Raw genomic sequence first — 23,719 nt, forward strand, 5'->3', positions numbered from 1 at the left:
AGGTGGATTCTTAACCACTGCGCCACCAGCGAAGTCCCAACATATGTATAATTACATTAATGTCTTAAAACCACCGTCGTCCTTACGCCTATTTAACAGATCAGGAAACTGACACAGAGACACAAAGAGACACAGAGAGCTTTCAGTGATTCTCCTTAAGTTCGAACAGTTCACGGGGAGTAAAACTAGGATTAGAAGCAGGCAACCTTGTCCAAAGTACGATATGTGCGCTGTGAACCACTAAGGTTCTTAGTGGCTTAGATGCTTACCAAATAAACCAGTTTTTTCTTTTTTTAAATTAAAAAAATCTGATGGAACATTTTTTCCGATAGCTTATTAATTTGAACTTCCTGGTTTAATTGTAGTGCCATTTCATTGGTATTAGTGACTAAATCCATAGCAACCAAGTTTGTTTCACTAGTTAATACACAGTCACCCAGCCCAGATCTCCCTTCTGTGTTCTTGTAATTATTGGTATTATTTTATAATTGAACATTGTGGCCTTGAAGTTACATTGGCTCTAGGGCCAGCCACATGCATTATACAGTTGAGTGCTGTTGGCGCTTCAGGAATTACCAAGCCCTCTTGGAAAGGGTTCAAGCTAGACTCTGTATGTACTTAATTCTGCTTGGTATATTGCCAGTGTCTTAACTTTTATTTAAATACATACAATTTTAACAAGTAATATTTATTATTAGTATGATGGTTCTATATTTTTGGAAGTCAAATTTTAGCACAGTGGATCATATTGGCTTGTTTTTAAAAATCATAATTTAGGTGATATGATCAATATACCATGTAATTCAGCCCAAATAACAGAGAAATATCTTTGAGCACATAGCTAATGCAGTGCACTCATTAAAATCCTCTATTTCCTTGACTTCCTAGACTCCACAACCTTTTATGCCTTTCTCTCACACAAGGCAACCCACTCTACCCTATCCCTCCTTTTTAAGTATTTTTGGTAAATTGCTGTTCATAGCACTTAACTCACATGTTAAAGTGCCTCCTTTGTATGCAGTAGCTTGTATAGGTAGCAGGGAACTGGAGAGCTTTTGGAGGCTGATCTTGGGTGGTAAGAAGTACTCCAGGATTTGCTCTAGCTCTGACAGGCTTGTCTTTCCTTTACGAGGTGGATCCCAGCCCTCAACATGGGCTGACTTCCTTGATTGGATACATGAATAAAACAAGGTCTTAATTCTTCTGAGGCAGCAGGTTCTTTAATTAATCAACACAGGGTACTATTAGATATCTAAATTTGATTAAGGCGAGCAAAATGCTGAATGCAGCTGGTGGGCTGCTGGAGTTGGCCCAGCTCGGAGGTAATGACATGGTAGTACACGTAGGTGGGTCTTTGATTCTAAAGGTCTTAGCAGCAGAATAGGTCCTCAGATGTCCTGGTGTTGAGGTGATAATTAGGTGGATGATGGCCATGTACCTGGCTGGCTGCAGAGCATTTCTTTGGATAGGACATCCTTTCTGAAATTCTGTTCTGTTCTGAAGTGGCAATTGGAGTGACTTGCACTCTTGAGTCTTGAGTAATAAGAGGTCCTTATATTTAAACGTTTGGAGATTCAGTGATACCTTGCTGGTGCACTAGCAAAAACTGACTCCTGAAACCAGTTTGCCACTAACTTATAAATTTGAGTATTCGTGTATCCAGGGATTTCTAGTAATTCCACTCCTAGGTATGTATCCCAGAGAAACTCTAGTGCATGCTTTCCAGGGGACAAGCAGAAGGATGTTTGCAGCATGGTTCATGATAGCAACAAATAGGCAAAACTTTAGACGAACAAGCGAATCAAAATAAATTGTGGAATATCCATACAATGGAGTATGATAAATAATAGTGAAAATGACTGGACACAGTATAAGCAAAATCATGGTTGGATCTTAGTAATAACCTAATGTTGAGTTGGGAAAAAAAAACTCTTCTAAGACTGAACACAGTGTGCTAGTCTTTTTGTGAAGCTCATAGTCAAGCACAGTAAGATAATATACTATTTAGGCATGCATATTTGTGCTGTAACTTAAAAAATACTGAAATGAGGTGGGAGGGGAAGCACAATAGGTAATGTTTTATTGATTGGGTTTGCAGATATTCTTTATATTATTAAAAATTAAATAAAATGGGGGTAGATGGAGTTGCTAGTATTTGGGGAGTCTTGTCTTCATTTAAGAATTGAGACTTGCTCTGATCTTTGGATGTTGAAACTTAGCTGGTGATGCTGTCAGTCATATTATCTTTGAACAAGAAACAGTCCTTGCCAGTCTCCTTTTCTACCCTCCCCTCCTTCCAGAAGAATTTAAATATTGAAAGTTGTGTTGCTGTTCTTAAACTGAACCTGGTTCTCGGTGTTGTTGTGTGTCTTCCAGAGGGTGCTGGTGCTTTTAGTCTGTCTGGTGCTGAAGATACGTTCACTCTTTGGTAAACCGACGTTTTATCTAAACAGTCCAAAACCTACGGAAGTTCACAGGCAAGAGTTTTCCAGTTCCCCTTCCTGATCCAGCAGCAGAGCACGGGCCAGAGTTGACACTAAGCCTGTCTTTTAGGGAATACTGAGTGCATGGTCACATGCTGATGATGGTTTTGGAAGTAAGAGCAGCCTGGGGCCAACATCCTGTTATGCCTTATCTTTTTGAATTTAAACACCTTGTTACTTTTTTAGTTAATGGGAAGAGGAAGCAGCAGTGAAGCCAGGGAGAATAGAGATATGGAAAGAGCACAGAGCCCTTATTGCCATGGCTGTGTTGGACTGGTCAGAGGTGGAGATGTTAAGGATGACCAGTATCCCATTCGTGACCCTCAAGTTTCATTTCTGGCTGGTTGTTTATGTCTTATGGTTTGCAGTTCCTTACTAACCTTTTCTCAGGATTACCGTACATCCAAATATCTGTCTCATACCCTCTTTCCAGTTCTCCCTTTTGGGTGCTTTTGATTAGTGAAGGCACTTAAAGACAAGTCCCAGTAGAAAGAAGAGGGAAAAGCCAAATAGTCATCCCTTAAATGTCCTTTAATTGACTGTGTATGACTTATGCTGCAGTGGGACACATGCCAAACAATTGTTCACCGTAATAGGAATATATTGCACTGGAGAGAACTGAATGAGGGTCTGTTCTGGGCTCACACTGGGCATGTAATGACTGGAGAGGCTTTTCCAACCCTGTATCCTACAGCGATTTGTGCCATGACATTGTTCTAGTGTGTTAGCTTACCTCTGTCCCCAGAGACCTCAGGATTCATAGATGGCCTTCTGCTTGTTGAGAACTTATAAGGAACTAATACAGTGAGTGATCTTGGTTAAGAGCCAGACCTGAATAAGCCTTCGTTTACTCATCTGTAAAGTGAAGGATTGTACTAGATTATCTCTTAAGGCCCTCCCTATATTTTGGTTTTAGAGTGGTGGAAATCAGGTAGAGGTTAGGGAAGACCATCACCTGCCTCCTGATATTTTTTGTTTGAAAGTGAGGCAGCTGGAGATGCCATGGTCATTTAGGAAACAGGAACCAGCCATAGTGGACAGAGTAGTCACTGGCCCTGTGAAGCGGACAGGTCTGCTATCAGGGTTTTTTGAATTCTAAATGACTTCACCTGTGTAAAGCTCAGAAGGGGCTCATTCAATAGTTAACAACGACAACAAGCTAAAAGTAAGAGTAAAGGGGCATTCTTTCCCCAGTTCCCTTGGATGAGTCTGTGAGTGAAGCTTTCAATACCATGTGGGTTCTCTGAGGGTGTTGCCACCATCTTTTTTCCCCTCTGGAGAGGCATAAAGAGGAGAATGTGGGCTGGTGTTCAGAGCATGTGTTTTGGACATTATAATTGCCAGCTGAAGTTCGAAAGCTTCAGGAGAATTGACTTTAACCATCAAAAAGCTTATGACATATGAAAGGAGATGCGAGCTCCAGTTATCTGAGGCCAGGGAGCTGGCCAGCCCCGCTGGAATCTTGCCTTTTTCACCCCTCTCGGCAGCTGCCAGGCCACAGAGCCCGTTTTGTAAAAGATCCTCAAGAAGCAACGAGGGAAAACAGCTTCTGTTTTATTAGATTAGATGAATTTATGTGTCTGGGGGAGGGGTGTCCATGCGCTGGTGGCGGGGAGGGCAGCGGTGGCCCACGCAGTCATCACAGAAGTGATGAAGCACCCTGGTAGCAGGAATGGGAGGGAGGGGGCGGGCGGGCTGGAGGAGGAGCATGTGGAAAGAGATTTCTGCAGTCTGTCTGGAGAGCTGCCCAGGTTTCCCAGCCAAAAAAACAAATAGAAATAAATAAAAGGCAAGTGCCGAATGACACAGATTATGATATTAAGAAGGGATGCCATTGAAAATGTGCCATGGACCCCGCTGCCGGGCTGGGGGGAGTGTGTGCACGAGGGGGGCAGTCTGGCACACTGGGCACACACGAGTGCGGACAATTAAACTGCTCCCATCCAAAGTGGCACGCCGCCGGCCCACACCCCATGTCAGAAATTCTAAAATAAGGATTTGTCTGCATTGCAGGTTGAGGAAATTGCAGGATGAAAAGCAAGTCCATCTTTTCCTTTTTCTCATTCTAATTTATCAGGAAGGAAAAAAAGCCCCAGACCCACCCCCCCCCCCCCCCCCCCCCCCCCCGCTTTGGTGCTAGATTCCCTCCCAGCCACATAAATAACCTCCTCCTCTCCCGACGCCTCCCCTCCCCCAGGCCCCTGCGCCGCCCGCCGCGTGGAATCTGCACTGCCGGAATCTGCGCTGCCGCCTGCTCATTACGTACAGGGGAGGATTGTTGACAAGTGCTCTGGCGCCTGCCTCGCTGTGCTCTCCCTCCCTCCCTCCTCCCTTCCTCTGTCCTTCTTCCTCTCTGTCTCTCTGCAATGATCCGGCTCTGAGGATGGCTGCTTCACGGGTCTGTCAGGTGCAGTTTTTGGTGGCTTATCTTGAGGAACCTGGGATAGAAGGTCTGTTCCTATAAATAAAATAAAAATCAAATAGCTGTAGATTTGTTTCAGGCTGCTGTGGCTTTTGTTGGAGAAATAGGCCTTTTGTGGGTTTCCCTATTGGGGTCCTGATTAAATCCATTGTGGATGGTAAGGTGCCATATATATATATATAGAGAGAGAGAGAATGTAAAAAGTGTTGCGATTTGCCTAATATTAATATTCTTTCAGCTTTGGTATCCTCCCTAGGGGCAATGATGGCTCCTGCAAAGGTACTGTGGAAATTTACAAGAGAGAATTAATGTCGCTCTTAAAGCATTGAGCTCTGTTGACCATTTTGGCCAAATCTTCAGTTTTAGTCTGGCTTGTACGAGTTTAGACCTTTCTCTGGAGATTGAACACCATCCAGCTATGGCTGGTCCCTTTATTTTATTGCCAATTTATGTGATCATTTCCCAGCATTTAAAAATAGATGTTTCATTAAAGTTAACTAGTTCATCCTCACCGTAGCTTTGGTTTCCTTTATAAACGGCATGCATGGTTTTCATTTCCTGTCATACTTTCCTTCTCCACCTCTTCTTTCCTTGAAAGGTGGAGGAAACTGAGGCATGTCAGCAGAGACCGAGTGATTCTAGGTTAGACCTTAAAGCTTTGAACTTTGAGTGCTCTCATTTCTGCTCCCATATTTTGTGCATTGATCCATGTTTGTATTACTAAATAGAGACACAGGTGAGTTTTAGCAGCCATCAATTTTAGGTGCCTCAAATCTTTGCAGATTCTGTGGCCGCGTTCCTGGAGTTCTGCTTTCTGTACTGTTTCCTTTAGATTTCAGCACGGGAACGAAGGCGGCTTTGGGAGGCTGTAGGCCTCTCTGAGCTTGCTTGCTGCCAGCAGGTTGTTTTTTTTTCTTTTGGACTTTGAATAGCCCACTTAATCCTTTACTATATTCATCTGAGAAGTGGGTGTGTAGTTGACTTGTCTGTATGTGAGGGGGAGGTACTGAGTGCACTGGGAAACTTATGAACAAAACAGTTTAGGACTTGCATGCGGGCCATTTTATGGGCTTAGGGAATAAAGGCAGCCAGAGAGGTTTCTGGGGGTAAGGATGTGGCTGTTTACTTCTCTGTGAATTATGATGTTAGGACATACAGTGTTTGGAGTTGTGCCCATTTATCATTACCGACTTGTGCACAAACTAATAACTTTATGGGATTTGTTGATTTGCGTTAAAGCCAGCCTTGTTTAACTTTGTAGAGACTTGCCAATACTGGAGAACCGGTTTCTTTTGGTAACTTACTTTTGGTGGGGTAAATGTAATATGAAGCTTTAAAGATAACTCTCTCTCTCTCTCCCCCCTCTCCCTCCTTCCATACACACACACTCACACACCTACACTCACACACAACCACACACACACACACTTTAATTATTTACAGGTAGAATGTCACTATCTGGGAACATGCACCGCATATGGAAAATGTCCCCTTGAGAAGCACAAATTCCATGATTTATAAAACCAGATTTTGGCATGTCAGCTTATCTGAACAGAAGACTTTGGACACGCTGGTCTTGTTTGTCTATCTAAAAGAATTTCTCTAAAAATGTTTAGGGTTCCCGTCCACTGTGTCTGCCTCTAAGTTCCCGGGCTCCGCAGGAAGTGGTCCATTGTTCCGCAGCTCATTTCCACACCAGCCTAAGCACAACATCGTCTTTAATCACTTCTGTACGTGGAAAGCAGTTTTCGACCTCTGGGGGGCTCGGAACTGGGCCACCTGTCCAGCAAATACTTTTACTTAGCTGATAGAGACTTGAGTTTCATGTTTTAGGGGATTCCAAGATTCGTGCTTTTGATGGACAGTCACAATTAGGTTGACTGGTTTGCCAGCATATAAGGTATTGGGATGGGGCACGGACCTAGAGGAGGTATGACGTGGGATAGAAGGCTTAGGATAATTGGATGCAGGTAGAGCTTCTCATTGTAGAGCAAGGTGGGTGCTTATATTTCAGTAATCATTACTGCTCAAGATACTGTATCTGTTCTGATCGTAATAAAAATCATGTTAAGGATAAAGAATGGGAGGATGCGGGAGAGTATAGGGAGGAAGTGCCTTTGCCCCAGAGAAGGAGAGGAGGGAGTTGTGCTAAAATGCGCAGCACATTTGCTCACTGCTGTCATCAGCAGAGTTTCAGTAGCTTCTGGGTCCATCCAGAAATCTTTCCTAGAGATTATGGATCCTTCCCATGGAGGGATTTTGTATCCAGCGAAGTTCCGCTGTGGCCCTTTGCTTGTTGTTGTTGGAGCCTCTCCATGAGGAGTGTTTTCTCTCCCTGTGTAACTCCTGGTCAGGACGTGGGGAGGAGAGGTCTTTTGTGTCGTGTTGGTGCTGACCCATTTGGGGTTTAGTAAGAGCGGCGATCTGGTCCCTCTCCCTGTGTGTACTTGTGACCTGTCTGCTGGCTTGTTCCTTTGTGCCTCGAGGTGAGGAAATGCTTCCTGGGCTAGGGTTCTGTTTGTCTCTTTTCCTGCTCGCGTCTCTTGAATTTAGTCATTTGCGTGATTCTGAAATAGGAGGAAAGGATGAGGTCAGACATTTTCCTTGCCTGCCCAGTGGCCCAACTTTTCCATGTTATTATCACTGCGTCAGATTTTTTTCTAACATCTGTTCTCAAAAAATCGAGTGTGCAAAAGAAGGTTTAGATTACCCAAGAAGGTTTTGTGGGGAAAAAGTCTGGTGGTGGTGAAGGGCTTCTAGGGGATTGTCTGTCTGTCTGTCTGTCTATCTACTATCTACTTTCTGGGTGTTAAACTAACAAAAACCTGTGTTGCCCTTGTGTCTTGAGGGCTCCTTTGAGGGTTTGTTGGGGCTATGTTTGGACCCCGTTTTCTTGGCTGGAGTGAGAAATCTGCACAGCTGATTTGAGAGCAGACAAAGGGGAGCCCTAGTCTGTCAGGGGCCATTCTCCTTAGGGAAAGGGATAATTATTTTCCATAAGCTGAGGTATTAAACCACGCTCATTTGTGCTTCGTTGACCATGAGTGTGGCAGTGACATCATGCCTCACGACCGTTATTTGTTCTCAGGCACCTCAGCGTTTTGAGATGGAGAGGGTGTCAGTGGACCGGCCTGGGCTTAGCTCTGCGGACCCTGCTGCACTGCTCACCCCCTTCCCTGGACCCTGGGATCGATCCAGAAGCTCAGCTGCTGACCCGAGTGTGTACAATTGGGTTTAAACTACATATTCATGTTGACCCTGTGAAGCTGGCCCGAGCCAGAGTTTCCCTGGCATCCACACGCAAAAAGCAAACAATCCAATTTTTCTTTCAAAATTTGAGTGAAAATAGGCTTTATTTCCCACTAGTAGTGGCAGCAGACTTGACATTCTGAATACCTCAGAGAGGGTCCTACCTCCACCAAGGGGCTGCGTTTATAATTTTTCTCTCAACTCAAAGTGCAGGAGCCAGCCACCGCCATCCTCACACACACACACACACACACACACACACACACACACACACACACACACACACACACACACACACACACACACACACACACACACACACACACACACACACACACACACACACACACACACACACACACACACACACACACACACACACACACGCTGCTGCTACCGCAAATGAAAGCTCTCTTTGGATGCTTGACTCTTTAATATGTAATGTGATACCTTGTCTCGCAGTGACAGGGTGACAGACGGGCATTGGCTCTATAATACAGAATTACCTTTTGTGCATCTCTTCTACAACAAAGCCAAATACACTGACTCTCCCTAATATGCTAATACGTTTGGTGTGCTCCAGATGTTTTGGAAGCTCGGGAACAGCTTCAGAGGTCTCCTTGTTTTCCTTTCTCTTTAACCCTTCTTTTGTGAGATAAGGGCATTAGATTTTCCTTCAGTTTTGTATTCCATCCCGTACATGTAGCTGATGGGAGGACTGGCGAAACTTCTTTGTGTCTAAAACAAAATTGTAAGCACTGCCCATTCTCGTCCCCCTTTTCAGATGTTAGGAAAGAATCTCCTTCTCTGTGCACATTTCTGTTCTGAAATCTGTAGCTCTCATCATCACTTAGCTGACGGAATCTTTGGCCTCATTTGTGTTTTAAATTTCCCAGCCCCCGTTACGTTAAGGCCAGGGGGAGACGTTCATGCACATCTCCAGCCCCCAGAACAGGACTGCTCCTTCCTCTTTGCTGCTGCCGTTCCAGGCTTAGGAAGAACCGGTTCGGGTGTGTTGCCTTGAAAGCCTTTTCGTTGTTTGCTCATTTGGGAGATGAGGGTCCAGAGCTCCTGAATTTTGTTTTCCTGGGGTTCTCAGCTCGTGAGCATGGGCACTGCCCTTGTGGTGGCCTGTGGCACACCGCCCCATCAGCTGACGGTGACTCGCCGAGGGCTGCCTTTACCGCAGTGATTTGGAATTTTCAGCTCATATTTATTGCTCTTGTGAAAGACAATAGATGTGGTTTAATTTAAGTTCAACCTACTGAATATTAATAGAGGAGAACGAACGCTCGTGTGGGGAGGCGGTCTTTGGGCCATCGCGTCTCCTCTGTTTAATCTCCCCCCCCCCCCCCCCCCCCCCCGACAAAGGTTTGTGTTGATGGTGGTGTTGGGCGAGGGTGGGAAGATAAAGCCAGTTGGTGTGTTTGGAGGAGAGGATGCCGTTTGATTATTTCTCATTGACTAAAAATAATGTAAAAGATCGGTGGCAGGGCTTTGTTCCATAGGGGAAAGGAAAGGCAGTACTCACTGGCTTGTCTGATGGTCTGATAACGGCTCTTTTGCCCCGTGGCGTCGTGTTCCATCTTGCTGACCTGGCTTTTCTGGACTGGGCAGGTGGTATGAGTTGGATGAAAACGTTCAAAATGAAATAAGGTAGCCTGTCCACTGGAGATGTGAATAAGGGGGTGGGCGGTGTTCAGAAAAGAAAAAAGCCCAGGTTTATCCAACCATGGAGACTGTCTAACTAAAAATAAATGTACATTTTCTCTGTGCTGATGTCAGGACGGGGGTACTCAAATTGAAACAGTCAGTTATACGCAGAACAAGTCATTCTTGCCCCCCCCGTAAAGGCTGGAAACAGCTGAGGTCTCCTAGTTCACAGAACAGGCAAGCAGCCCCTTTGTGTGGGCTCCTTTTTCCTAATCTGGAAAGTGAATGACAACCCATCTGTCTCCTAGTTCAGGTAACAGACATTGTTAGTCCTTGGAATGGAGGAATCTTTGGTGTTCTTTGAGGATATTAGTCTGATGAGGGCTTGGGACTATGGACTCAGCACTTAGATTCCTTTTAATGGGGCTCAGTCACGTCTTAGTGTTTCAGAGCATTCTAATCCTTTTGCCTGACATTGAGCTCACATACAGTCAATTAAAATTCCCCCTTTTCATGTAAAACTTGATAACCCAGTTTCCCTGAATTTGTGCTTGGGCAGTTGATTTTCTTTTTTTTTTGGAGAAAAGAAACGTTCTATCCTTGTTTCTAGACTGATGCCTCTTAGATCTGAACACTTCTTTGCCATCACGCGCTACTTTTTAACTGTATTTGTCGTTAGCAGGCTCTGATGGCTTTGTGCTAAGTTTTGTGAGCAGCCTTCTTTCCTTTCACAAAATTAATGATCCAAGGGGGAAGAATGCCCCAGCAGAACTTTGGTTTCGGGCGCCTTACTGTGAGTGAACTTTGGATTTGGGTGCCTTACCGTGAGTTGTATTATGATAGATTGTACAAACATAATTGGTTTCCTGAGATCTAGTGCACACTTGCCCAGAGCTTTATAGTGTCTTAGGGCAACTAGATCTCCTCCTGGCTTGAATCTTGCTTCCCCCTGCAATAGTGGATCTCAAGATGTGGTCCCTAGACCAGCCAAAGCAGAACCAGCATCATCTGGAAATTTGTTAGAAGAGGACACACTGGGGTTATGCCCAGGGCGTAAGTTTGAGGGTCACTACTCTTTACAGTCTGCAGAGGTTCTTTTTGTCAGAAGGACAAGGGTATAGCTGTCATTGAATAGCTTAACTTTTCTCTGCTAACTCATTCCTTCACTTACTCACTCATTCACTCATTAGCTGCTTGCTCCCTCAGGAGATACTTGAGATCTTGTTATGTATGTACCAAAGGGGACAGCAAGTGCTTCTTCCTCAGATTCACCGAGCAGCGCCTGGTGGTCCTTCTGTTTCCTCCTTGTTCCAAACACAGCTTCAAACAACCACCTCTTCTTCCTCCTCTTCCTCCTTCGCTGTCACCAGCACCACCACTGTTTTGGTTTTTGTCTTTTAGGTGTATTGCACATACCAGCTTTGCTCTCCTCGTTTTGCTTTTGCAGATTTGCTTGCTGGCTCCAGTGATTCATGTTCACTGCCCTCCCCTATTGCTTGCCCTGCAAGTGCAAGGTTTCTTCTTTGTACATACTGCTAACTGATACACACAGGGGTATCTCTTCTCACTACTACAATTTAGGCTTTGTTGGATTATGCCGGTATCCCCAGTGCCCTGGCATATGGTGGGTGGTAAAAAATGAAGTTATATTTCCTTCCTCCTTTCTTGCTTTATTCTCCTTTAAGTCCTTACATACTATTGAAATATTTGAATTCAGCCAAGAGTACACTTTTATTTTAGAGATAATCCCCCTTAAAAAATTAATTTTATATATGGTTCCATAACCAGAATTTTTATTTTGAATTTACCATCCTTTTCAAGTGTAGTAATTCATCCATTAGCTCCTCTTTTTTACACGTGACTTATATTATGTCCCTGGGCTAGTTCCCTAATCTGCGTTGATAAGTATGGTCTGTATATTCCTACTATTTGGGTGGGCTGCTGGGTGGTCATTCCCCCCCCCCCACCGCCCATGACATTACTGCAGTGCTCTAATTTAGTGCTGGTCGATAGAGATGTTATTTCAACCACATATGTAGTGTTAGTTTTCTAGAGCTGCATTAAAAAATTTTAAAGAAGCAGGTAAGACTCATTTAAATGTATTTGACGTAACCTAATAATACATCCAGAATATTTCAAGAATTAATATCAAATTATTAAAGAAATGTTAGTTATAGTGAGTTTTAAATAAGGTTGAATAAAAATAATAATTCATCTTCTTACTCACATAGCCATATTTCAGGTACTCAGTAGCTCCCTGTGACTAGTGGTTACCGTAATGGATGGCACTGCTCTCATCTTTGAAATGTTGGCCACACTTCAACCCTTAGACTCACAGATTTCCCTGCAATTATGTCTCCTGTTTGCCTCACAGTGCAAACTCCCCACATTTTCTGTTTCTCTGGGAAGTTGTCTTGTGTTTTCATTTCCGTATTGTAGTCATGACTCCCAAAGCCACAAGTCTAAGTGACAGCCATGGGATTTTATTTACTGCATTGTATTAGATTTCCAACGTTATGTTATTACTCATACCCTGAAATGATGTAAAAATAGATAACTGTGGAAATGCATGCGTAAACAGGCTAAGTCCCAGGGTTTTGTTGCAGTATACTGTGTTCTTCCAGAAAATCTTACCCAATATGTAGAATATTGTGTTCTATATAGTGTTTACTGCAACTAATAGGAACCGCTCTTTAAGTGCTTCAACCAAAAAGGGATTTAATACAGGGACGTAAGTGCTTACAAACTTGCTGGAAGGGTTTGGGAGAACAAAAATCAAGGGGCCACCCTGCCCTTTTGGCTTCACTTAAAAGCCAAACACCGTGGCTGTGAAAATGCAGACACTTGCTAGCATTTCTGCTGATGCCCAGAGGCTGGTGGCTAGACAGTGGAACTGGGGGCCGGGGGCTGTGGACACTTGTGTGGGTACAAGCCCCCCGTTGGTAGAACCTAAATCGTATCCAGAGCCCTAGATGCAAGGACATGTGAATGCTAGAAGACCGGGCTTTTATTCAGCTGTGACCCGTTGGCTGGTGGTTCAGCAGCTTCCATGTCACTTGGCATAGCCCTTTTCCCAGTCTGGGTTACTAGTGGCTCATCCTGGGGCCACCAGGCTCCCTCTTCCGCGTGGTGCCATGTATGGAGTTGTGGAGAATCCTTCTCCTCTGAGACAGTCAGATTCCAATACAGTGACTCTGATACAGTGGATTGCTATGAAGAGCAAGTTGTACAGTCAGACCTCTAGTTAAGAACTGATATATGGCCACAAGGTAATGCTTGATGCTTTTTCTTGGGTGGCAGGTACTGGTTCCTGAAGGCAATTCCAAAAAGGATTTCAGTGTTTCTAGAGTAAATATTTAGCCCATGAAGGGTAACTAGTTTGAATCGGTAATACGTGAAGTTTGTTTCTTCCTTTCCACTCCCCAGCCCTGAAAGATGTTGATGCACTTCAGAAAGAACGCTATAGTGTATCATTACAATTACACATTTCTGCTTGACTTTCTTACTGTTGGAGTTATTTCTTTGGTAGGCATTTCACTCTTGTGTAAGGTCTAAAGTAGGATGAGGTGGGACTTTTCCCCCTCCATTCACAAGGGATATGTGCCTTCTAATTCTCTCCTATCCAGATTCTTGTTTGCCCTCATTAGCCACTGTGTAGGGTTAACTGTGGTAAAGTGCTGCTTCCTGATGTCATGTATTTAAGTGTTTGTCCCCTTTTTTCACCTGTAGGGCTCCTTGGTAATGGCCAGTCTAAGGGATTAGGACCAGCATCAGAACAGTCAGAGAATGAGAAGGACGATGCATCCCAAGTGTCCTCAACTAGCAACGATGTTAGTTCTTCAGATTTTGAAGAAGGGCCGTCGAGGAAAAGGTTAGTACCCAAGGCTGAAAATATTGGTGCCTTCAACCAGGGACTTTCAAACTAGGTGCCAGTTTTGGCCGCGTGGGAACAAACTTGGGCCCACTCACCCAATCTCCTGATTTTTTCATAGAGGAGCCAGAATTCTGGATTTTTGTATCAAATATCCTGGTTTCTAAATATTGTCCACTAATTATTATTAGAGATGAATAAAGCAAAAAAATGCTGTGGACCAAAGAAAACACTTTCCTGCCATAAAAATTGGCCAAAGAGTTGCCAACTTGTAATTCCTGTCTTTGCTGTTCATTTTAATTGATTTTCATCAGTTGTATTCTTGAGTATATTAGATGGTATTTCGTCATTTCTAAAGAGATGTTTCTAAAAATTTGAAGAATTAAATGTGGTGTTTCTGAAAAATTCTTCCCCTTGTCAGGAAAGCAAAATCCACTTGGTGGTAACCAAGTTAGTAGGTGTGAAATCAGTTCTTAGAAGTAATTTACCAGCAGGTTTTTAATTTTTTTAAATGACTTTCCTAAATAAGCTTCAGATAGCTTGATCAGGAAGTTGGCTATGGTAGTTTGATAAGAGTTGTGGCTTCATGGTCAGACAGTGACATTATATAATAACGCTTTTAATTGGGTGTTTTAAAAACCCTTTGTTAGTTATCAGCCTTATTTCACGCCTCGTGTTGTCTGCGCGGACTGCCACCCCCCTTAGAATTTATATTTCATTTCATTCCTTTTCTGCTGTCATACTCAGTGTTTTTCTGGATGACAAGATTAATTACTTTTTCTTAGAATCTGTTTGTTGGAGAGGTTTGGGAAAGGGGAAAAAAAAATAACTCCTAGTCTGGACTTCGTTGATTGCCCTTTCTATATACAGAATTATAGTTACTTTTCAGAAACCATCTAGATGTGCATATCTAATGAAGAACTGAATATGGTGGCAAATTAAGAGGAAGGGAGAAGAGTGGCCATGTGTGGATACTTAAAATCCTTAACAGAACTGTACTTTAGATCTGAAATTTGAGATGCATAGCTCCAAGCCTTTATTTTCCTCTGTCACGCAGTGTCTTCGTTTAGAATACCCATGGTATAGAGTCTGTAGTAACTTCCATCCTCTTTTTCCCTTAATCCTCAGCACTGTGTCTTAGAAGGTGTCGTTGGATTTGTTAGTACAATTAGCACGCTTACGTAAGAAGTATCTCTGCCAGTGAGTGTACTGGACTTTGTATGTTACTCTATTTAAAAACACTTGGCTGAGTGTCTCAGTGTAAGCCTTTAATGTTTCAGATGCTCTGTGACAAACATTCGCTCTGCCCCAATTTGAAAAGTGCAACGTCACAAGAGAGGGAGTTAAAGGGTGTGTAAGAAAAACCACATTAGTAAACATACTGGAATGTGTAATAATACTCTCCATGTTTCCAAACATGGGTGGGGGGTCATGCATCATCTTTCATCTGTTTTTGAGGAACAGAAGTCTGTGATTGTGGTTGGAAATGACAGCACCCATCCTCCAGCTACGTGGCCGTCCATCACCCTCTCCTCTGGTGAGGCCGGTCAGCATGGGGGCATGATGACAAAGGCCATTAGGCTTCATTCTCTTGGGGTGGGTGTGGGGAGCCCTTTGTCCCTGGCTCCTAGTGCCTTTCTCAGATGGCAGTGCTGCCGGCTTCCTCTCTGCACGGGACTGTGGTCCTGTGTGGCAGCTGTGTGCAAATCAGTCAATTAACTTTAATTCTCCAGGGCAGTGAAAAAGAGAAACTTTGTTTAGGGGAACTTAGGGAAAACTCAACGCATTGCTAATCTGCTTTAATTATTAGTGTGCCAAGTACCTTGTTTTACTGAATTACGGATTCATGACAGCATTTTGGGGAGTTATGATCACAGTCTGCTTAGTCAGGGACATAGTGTAGATTAAGGTTTGACAGGTTAGGCTAGATTTAGGGCTGGTCTGGGGTGGCCTGCGCTGCAGAAAGGGGCTTTGTAGTTTATGGATGGGTAGTGTCGTTAGGGCATAAATGTCTTGAAGTGTTGCAGGGTACATAGCAAATAGAAAATAATAACTTTTAATAATTTTTGGCTTATTTTGATTCCTTGTTGGTATTTAGCATAAACGTTTAGTATACATTCTATGGTATGAGCCCTGCCTTGTAAGGGTATGAACTGGAATCTGAATTCCTGGAGCTTTGTCAGTTACCGTCTGACTTCAGTGCTCAACCTTCCTTCATGTTACATGTAACGTACCTTTTCTAAGAAGCTGAGAAGTGTGCTGTCTCTGCTGATTCCAAGCCAAGCCCAGAGTAACTACCTAAAGTGGTGATTTTGAAATGTCGCTGAAGCGGCATTGAACTGATTGTTGACTAGATCTTACTCTTTACCTAGCGTCTAAAATTCCTGTAAATATGCATGAGGAGAGCATGTTGTATGATGCACCACTTGCATTCTCTTTTGGCATTTAGACTTTCTATGTGAGAACAGAGTCCTAAAATTCCAGTCATGATTTATGTATTTGTTTTGGAAAATGCTCCCTCCCTCCCTCCCTCCCTCCTTCCCTCTCTCCCTCTCTCCCTCTTTCTCTCCCTCTCCCTCCCTCCCTCCCTCCCTCTCTCTCTCTCTCTCTCCCTCTCTCTTTAGAATGATACGAATTGCTAGCTATTTTTGTACAGTTAATTGCCCTTTCTAGGTGCATGTTTTTAGGATCACCAGTTAATATGCCTTTGTCTTGGTGGGGGAGGGGAAAGAAAGAGGGAATTTATGTGTTTGACTTCCTCAAGAAAAATTGAAATCTGATGTGTAGACTACGCCTAGGCCTCAGTTTAGACCTTGCCCTGAATTTCCAGCCTGCAAGTTGAAGCAATTCCATTTTCTGATTGATGCTTGTAACACATTTCTTAAGTCTTTAGTCAAAACATCCCATGTGTTTACACTGTGTTATTTTTCTACCGGAAACCCCCTAAGCTATGTTTGGTCCTATGTACTTGCTGTCACTGGTTTTACTTAAGTTGGGGATCTCTTTGGCACATAGGAAGCAGTAGAATCCAGAGTTCCATAGGATTTATTTTTCTTGATTGAGGCAAAAATAAAAGGTATCTCTTTACCTAGTCATTGAAGGGTCATCATCTAAAGTCACTCTTTGTGAAAGGAAAAGCCAACCCCTCTAGAAGCTCTTTGCCTGTTTGATGGACAGGGCAGCCCAGCCATTGAAGATCTGAAGGACTCAGCGCTGGTGGGAGTTCCTAGGTGTTGGTTTTCTTTTTCTTTTGATCCCTGTGGTAGGTGAGTTTAATAAATAATTTAAAAAATCATACATTAATTAGTTCTTAACTGTTTAGAATGGAAACATGACAGAGATTTTCAGCCTTTAATCATGCCATGCCTAGCTCCTTACCCTCACCCCTTATATTGCTCATCCCAGGATACTCGGTTATTGTAAAATTTGTTTCCTGCAAGAAGTATCTGAGGATTTGTAGAAACCAGAATGGACCAATTTTGTCAGTCATGTGTGGATAGACTGTGAGAAACTTGGGAATGATGGTTATGATCAGGATGGGGATTATGTGTTTGGCTGGTGGAAAGAAGGTGTACAGAGAAGTTGGTGAAATGGTATACTTTTAGGTGTAAGTACACGGGAGATCCAAAATGCATGGTCCCTCAGGGGTCACTGGACTTGGCCACTCAGATATCTAGCAGAATTAAGTGCTGTATGTACTTATTTTATCTTTGGATGGGTGGAGGGAATAGGTGGGAGGAACGTAAAGACGGTGGAAGTTCTCAGGGACGTGTCATGGGGACCTTGTGGTTGAGTATGGGCTGGAGCCAGACCGTGTGGCCTCTTCTGGCTCAACTGTCTATTATGTGTTCTTGGGCAGGTTCTGTAACATCACTGGGCCTCGGTTTCCTCATCTGTAAAATGTCTGTGACAGTAGTAACCACCTTATGGGAGGTTTTGTGTCCTAGGCAAATTGATTCATGAGGAGCTCCCAGGTATATAAGGAGGACTCCGTGTGACATATTACTGTTAGCTGTCATCAGCGTGTATGACACATGAATTGCTACATGGGGACATGCACATTCATTGAAGACTTCTCAAATGTGATTTTGATTTATGCAAATTGTGATTTATATCTTTTCTCCATGGCGCCGCCCTCACCACCATCCATGTTCAGATGGAAAAGTGTGGGCCTGTGTCCCTCTTTTTTTTTTTTAAATTAATTAATTAATTAATTTATGTTTTGGCTGTGTTGGGTCTTCGTTTCTGTGCGAGGGCTTTCTCTAGTTGCGGCGAGCGGGGGCCACTCTTCATTGCAGTGCGCGGGCCTCTCACTATCGTGGCTTCTCTTGTTGCGGAGCACAGGCTCCAGACGCGCAGGCTCAGTAATTGTGGCTCACGGGCCTAGTTGCTCCGCGGCATGTGGGATCTTCCCAGACCAGGGCTTGAACCCGTGTCCCCTGCATTGGTAGGCAGATCCTCAACCACTGTGCCACCAGGGAAGCCCCGTCCCTCTCTTTCTGAAGTTACTGAGTCACGGGAAGGACCCTAATGGTGTGGAGTGTGAATTCTTCCACAAAGCTTGTTGTGACCAGGTATTTGCTTGCACAGAGCAGGTGTGAGTGGGGTGGGGATGTAGTTGGTGAAGATGCTATCTGGGCTATTCACACATAAGTCACACATAAGCCCTTGGGGGTGGCCCCTATTTCGCTAGTACTTAATAGTAAGATCCCTGACACACTTTTAAAAACAAACTCCAGTAGCGTCTACTGACCTAGTAAAAAAAAATTAAAAAAAATAGTGTGGACTGTGCCTCTGTAGGGATGTAAGTGTTTTCTTTTTGTTAAACAAAGAGCTGCTGTATTTTAGTTATTTAAGCCTTTGGTAGTGTAAGACTTGATGGAGTTCAGACAGCCAGCCCTGCTCTAGGAGGTTGGATTTTGAATGTGGCGTGTTAGGGGTGAGGACTTGGTGCGGTTCAGGTTTTGGATATGAATACATGTTGAGATGGTGAGAATTCTCCCAGGCTTTTAATAGGCATCCCTTTTACAGGTGAATTGTCAAATATTACTGTTTTCCTTATTATTTCTGTTCCGAGGTACTATGTTGACATGCAGTAGTTTGCTACCTCCAAGTTTGGAAAGAAGATAGGCCCAAATGCATAGGATTCTTACTGGGCAGCACGCAGTGTTAGAAATTGGAGTTATTCAACGTGACCATCCTTAAGAATTAGAATTTTAAAAGCCTGAATAGTTTTTACATATCTGTGTACCAAAATGCATTAGTAGGATAGTTTAATGTTAAATGCACTATTGAATTCAGAGCTATCTTGACTGAAACATACTCTCTACCTACAGGAAGTAAAAAAGGTACAAAACGGAGGAACTGAATATTATGCGGCACCTTTAATAACCACAGAAAATAACTGTGGAGTTACATAAATGTAAAAAATGTAAACCTAGCTGTGTCTAGCCCATCTGCTCTTTTAATTTACCCACACAGCTGTCACTTCTGGTGCTCTTCATTCCTTCCTTTAGATCTATGTGGCTTTCTGGTATCATTTTCCTTTTGATTTTGCTTGTAGGACTTTAACATTTCCAATTTCTGCTGGTGTTGGATGAATCTTTTAGGCTTTTTTATCTGATAAGGTCTTTATTTCACCCTGATTAAAAAAGAATCTTCTTATTAGGGTTGTAGAATCACATGCAGTTGTGAGAAATTCACATTCAGTTTTGGAAGATATTTTTGCTGGGTATAGAATTGTAGGTTAACAGTTCCTCCTCCTCCACTCCCCTGTGGAGTTTGTTAAAGGTCCTGCTCCACCATCTCCTGGCTTGCAGTGTATCTGGCAAGACATCTGCTTCTAAAGTTTAAAAAAAAAAAAATCTATCATACAATATGCTTTCATATAGGTTTCTTAGATTCTTGTGTTTGGGCTTCATAGAGCTTCTCAGTTTTGTAGATTTCATCAATTTTGGAAAGATTAGAACCATTATTTCTGCAGGTATATTTCACATGTGTTCCTTTCCCCCACCGTAGGGATTTCAGGTGCACGTATATCCAGGTGTTTCAAGTTGTTCCACAGCTCATGAGTACTCTGTTCATTTTATTCCAGTCTTTTTTTCCTCTGTTTCATTGTAGATAGTTTCTACCTAATATCTGCAGACATAATTTTCACCTCAGACATTGCTGTCTTTAGTCTCTAGACGTCTCTAGATTTTGGTCTTTTTATAATCTTTAGTGTCTCTCCTAATATAGCTTAGTCTTTGTTCTACCTTCTTGAACATATGTAATGGAATTATAATAGATGTTATTAGTGTCTTTGTCTACTAACCTATCATGTGTGTCACTTATGGGTCATTTTGGATTGATTGATGTCCCTCCACTCAATATAGGTCACGTCTTCCTCCTATTTTGCTTGCCTGGTAATTTCTTACTGGATGCCAGGCATCGTAAGTTTTCTTTTGTTGGGTTCTGGGTATGTTTGTATTTCTCTGCCTATTCTCAAGCATTGCTCTAGGGTATGATTAGGTTACTAGAGAACATTGAACCTTTTAAGCTTTGTTAGGTAGAGCCAGAGAGCAGTGTTTGGTGTAGGGGTAAGTTTTCCCAACTACTCAGGTAGAACCCATATAAGTACTTTACTCAGTGCCCTGTGAGTTATGTGTACCATTTTGGCAAAGCATGATTCCCAGCCCTGTGTGGGGTTCGGGGAGTGTTCCCTGTAATTCTTTCTTGTGGTACTTTTCCTTGGGTACTTCCCTCACACACGTGTACTCAGCGAGTACTTGAGGAGGGTCCTCAGCAGATTCCAGAGTTTTCTGTGTGGCTCTTGCCTCTCTAGTACTCTGCTCTATACATTCTGTTCCTCCCCAAACTCTCAATTCCTTCTCCTCAACTCAGGGATTCCTCTGGATTTCTCTCAAGGCGGTAATCTGGGCAATCATTTGTTTCCCAGGGACCACAGTGCTTTGTTGTGTGATGTCCATTGTCTTGTATGGATTTTTAGTTTTTTCAGGCAGGAGGGGAATCCTGTCCCTGTTACTCTGTCTCAGCCAGAAGCAGAAGTCCTATCTGTTCTTTGAATGTTGACTGAGAGAAAGAGAATGAGATAGAAACACAACACAGGAAATGTTAACTACTGTGTTTGCACTTTATCTTAGTCACGGTCATAACCTCACGTTTAATTAGTCATCAGAAAAGAAAAAAGTGAATTGCATAAGTAGGCCCCGATGCAATGAAATAGAAAATTTCAAAATAAAGAAGCAGCTGACTTATAAATAGAAAAATCTCCCTCCACAAGAGAGCATGTTGCTAGTAGAAATCCATCCTTCCTACTCTTTGAAGCTCCAGAACCTCTGTCTCTAAAAGAAGAACTGTCCCTTAGTGAATATAACATATCGTGCTAATAAATCTTACTGTAATCCTTATGAAATACCTGGAAGGTTTTATTACCCTGTTTTATAGCTGAGTCAGCAAATGTTCAAAATACTTCACCAGTGGCATGTTTCGTGTAAATAGCAAAGTCACGATTTGAACCCAGCTCTTCGTATCTCTAATGCCTGGAACTTTTCCACCATGTCACCTTCCATCAGGAGTATCGGATGTAGGTCTTATTTTTTCAGGTACCTTCAGGACAAATTCCAGAAGGGTGCTCCTTTGGGCCACCAGTGCCTGGCTTGGCGAGCTGAACCGTGGCTGGTTCACAGTGCCTCTCGCCCCCCCCCCCCCAGCTGCGCACCTCGGTGCACTGGACACCTCTTGCGGCCCCTCAGATCATATAGCCTAGTAAATGGTCTCTTCTCTGCTGGTGCTTGTATTCCTTCTTTAATGTAATAAGTGAAATATTTTTGTTCATTGTAAACCAAGAAGTAGATAGAAGACGGGGGAATCTTTAGTTTCTTTTGAGTAAAACACACTTGCTTTTGAAATCATCTCTGGAGCCTTCCAGTGTTAGAGGTTAGAGGTCACGCTTTCCTGCACAAGTCATCCTGGATGTGAGAACTCTGAGGCCCTAACTGACTATTTTATTTCAAGTGACCGTTCCAGATAGATCGTGATGACTTAGTGATTATAGTGCGTTGTTCCTACATCCCTCTGGGAAAATACGCTTTTCTTTCACTTCACTTTTCACTCTGTTGGCGCACCTCAGGTTCCTGCTCATGCGTGGGTCTGTTTCACCTTCCCTGCTGTTCAAGTTTGGGAGGGGAGTTTGCATCTCTCAGCTCTACACACCTTAACCCTGATCTTAAGTGTTTTCCCAGGTTAAGTGGCCACCAAGGTGAACCTGAAGGTCACGTGAGTCCAGTTGGCTAGCAGAGGGCTATGAGAGTCTTTCTGATTGTGCCAGGGCTTCTCAGTGTCATCACCCACGGTCATGGTTAGACACAGATTCTTCTCCTGCAGCAGCATCCCCTGGGCTTTGTTCAGACCTCTCAGATCCCGCTCGTGAGTTCTGTCCCCTCGGTAACCCAGGACACTGGCAGTCTGTTCAAGAGAACCCTCCTGCGTCCCGTCCCCCATGGTGACATGGAGCCTGGCCATGGTGTCTGCGGAACCACGGAAGCTGCTCTAATCAACATAACGTCTGACTGGTTTTGCACGTGACATTATTTATGGGAGGTTCATGGGATTCCCCGTTTCCTCTTCCTGTCTCGGAATTTTGACTATGTGGCAGATTGTTACCTGTGTGGCATGACTTGGGGTTTTCAAGACAGTGTTTTGCATTGCTTTGGTTTCCAAGAAGCAGAGCCTTCTTCTCATTTAACCAAGCATCTTGTGGAGTCCATCTGTGTGGTCCTCCTCACACGTTAGGCCCTCTTGACTGTGCACTTGAAAATGCACGAGCAACGCCCTTTATGGAGGACTAAAGGCTCAGCCCATTCACGGAGCTGCGGATCAGAGGAAGGAAAGCCCAGGTCTAGGTGGTGCTTTGGGAGGTGGGGCGGAGGAGGCAGAGGGTGGAGCTTGGAAGAATCTGGAACTGGGTGGGGACTGAGGTTGCTTTGTGATTGCCCAGACTTGGGCTGGTGATTTGGGGTTCCCTGTATGGAATGTGCGTAGATTTGTTTGGCCTAAATGGCAGGATGGGCTGCAGGTTCCCTTCCCTTTGGAATGTTTTCCTTCTCCCCTCTACCCTGTGCTTCTAGCTTTAGCAGAGGCGCACTGTTACCTCCCAGACCAGCATAAGTAGGGCTGAGGGGTGCTCCGTGTGCTTGACTTCACCCTGGGCTGAGCCCCTGCGTGTTATCCTGGGTTGGGTACGTGGGAGGCAGGAGCTGGCGGAAGGGCGTCACCTCTCATCCCCAGTCCCGCTGACTCTCACTGGCCTGCTCTTCCTTAGGGCCGTGGCCGCGAGGCCTGGGGAGGTCGGGTGTGGGGGGCAGTGTTCAGGGCTTCCTGGCGGCTGTGCTTGCACTGCGGGGTGCTCCTGTCCTTGCATGGAGCCTCCTTACCTGCTTTCTCAAGGCACTCCCCTCCTTGGAGAGCCTTCCTGCTGCTTCTCTCTCCTTTCCCCTTCTTCTTCTCGACCCTGTGGACGTGGCACGTGACTTTAGCCTCCTGAGACCCCACTCCTGACTTCAGTGCCTCTGGCCCGGCACTGTTCATAGGTGTATCCCTGGGACCAGGACTCTCATACAGTCCGTGAGGCCATTGTTCCTGGGACAGGAAGACAGCTTTCCAGGGCCTTGGTGTCTATGAGATTTTCGAAACTCTTGGAGTGATGCTGGGTCCCTGGGTAGCATACAAACATGTGTAAACTATTGTGTGTCCATTCCTGATGGCCTCTTGATCTTACGGCAAGTGACACCTGGGTGGGAGACTTATCTCTGATTGATCCTCTGAGTTAGATGGTTTAAGGAGTGACATGTTTTTTTCTGGCACAGTCTTATAAATAGGCCTTTGATTAGAAATCGGGAGAAAGAAAATTCTAAGATTCTAGGATCTTATGGACTGGCACTTTGGAGAGCCTTTCTGCTGCTTAACTCAGCTTTTCCTCTTAACTCTCCGTGAGAAAGACAATCTTCCAAAAGAATTACCCCTTTGCAGGGTGGTTTTGAC

At 44.0% G+C, this 23,719-nt stretch overlaps 1 protein-coding gene across 1 annotated transcript in view; it reads left to right on the forward strand.

Annotated features, from left to right (window-relative positions):
- JARID2 (jumonji and AT-rich interaction domain containing 2) overlaps positions 1-23,719 on the forward strand; it is a 241,911-nt gene that overhangs the window by 132,698 nt on the left and 85,494 nt on the right. Inside the window, 1 exon segment of the mRNA XM_036868501.1 lies at positions 13,537-13,678. Within this exon segment, the coding sequence (XP_036724396.1) occupies positions 13,537-13,678 (142 nt within the window).

Source organism: Balaenoptera musculus, chromosome 11 (assembly GCF_009873245.2).
Source record: "Balaenoptera musculus isolate JJ_BM4_2016_0621 chromosome 11, mBalMus1.pri.v3, whole genome shotgun sequence".
NCBI lineage: Eukaryota > Metazoa > Chordata > Mammalia > Artiodactyla > Balaenopteridae > Balaenoptera > Balaenoptera musculus.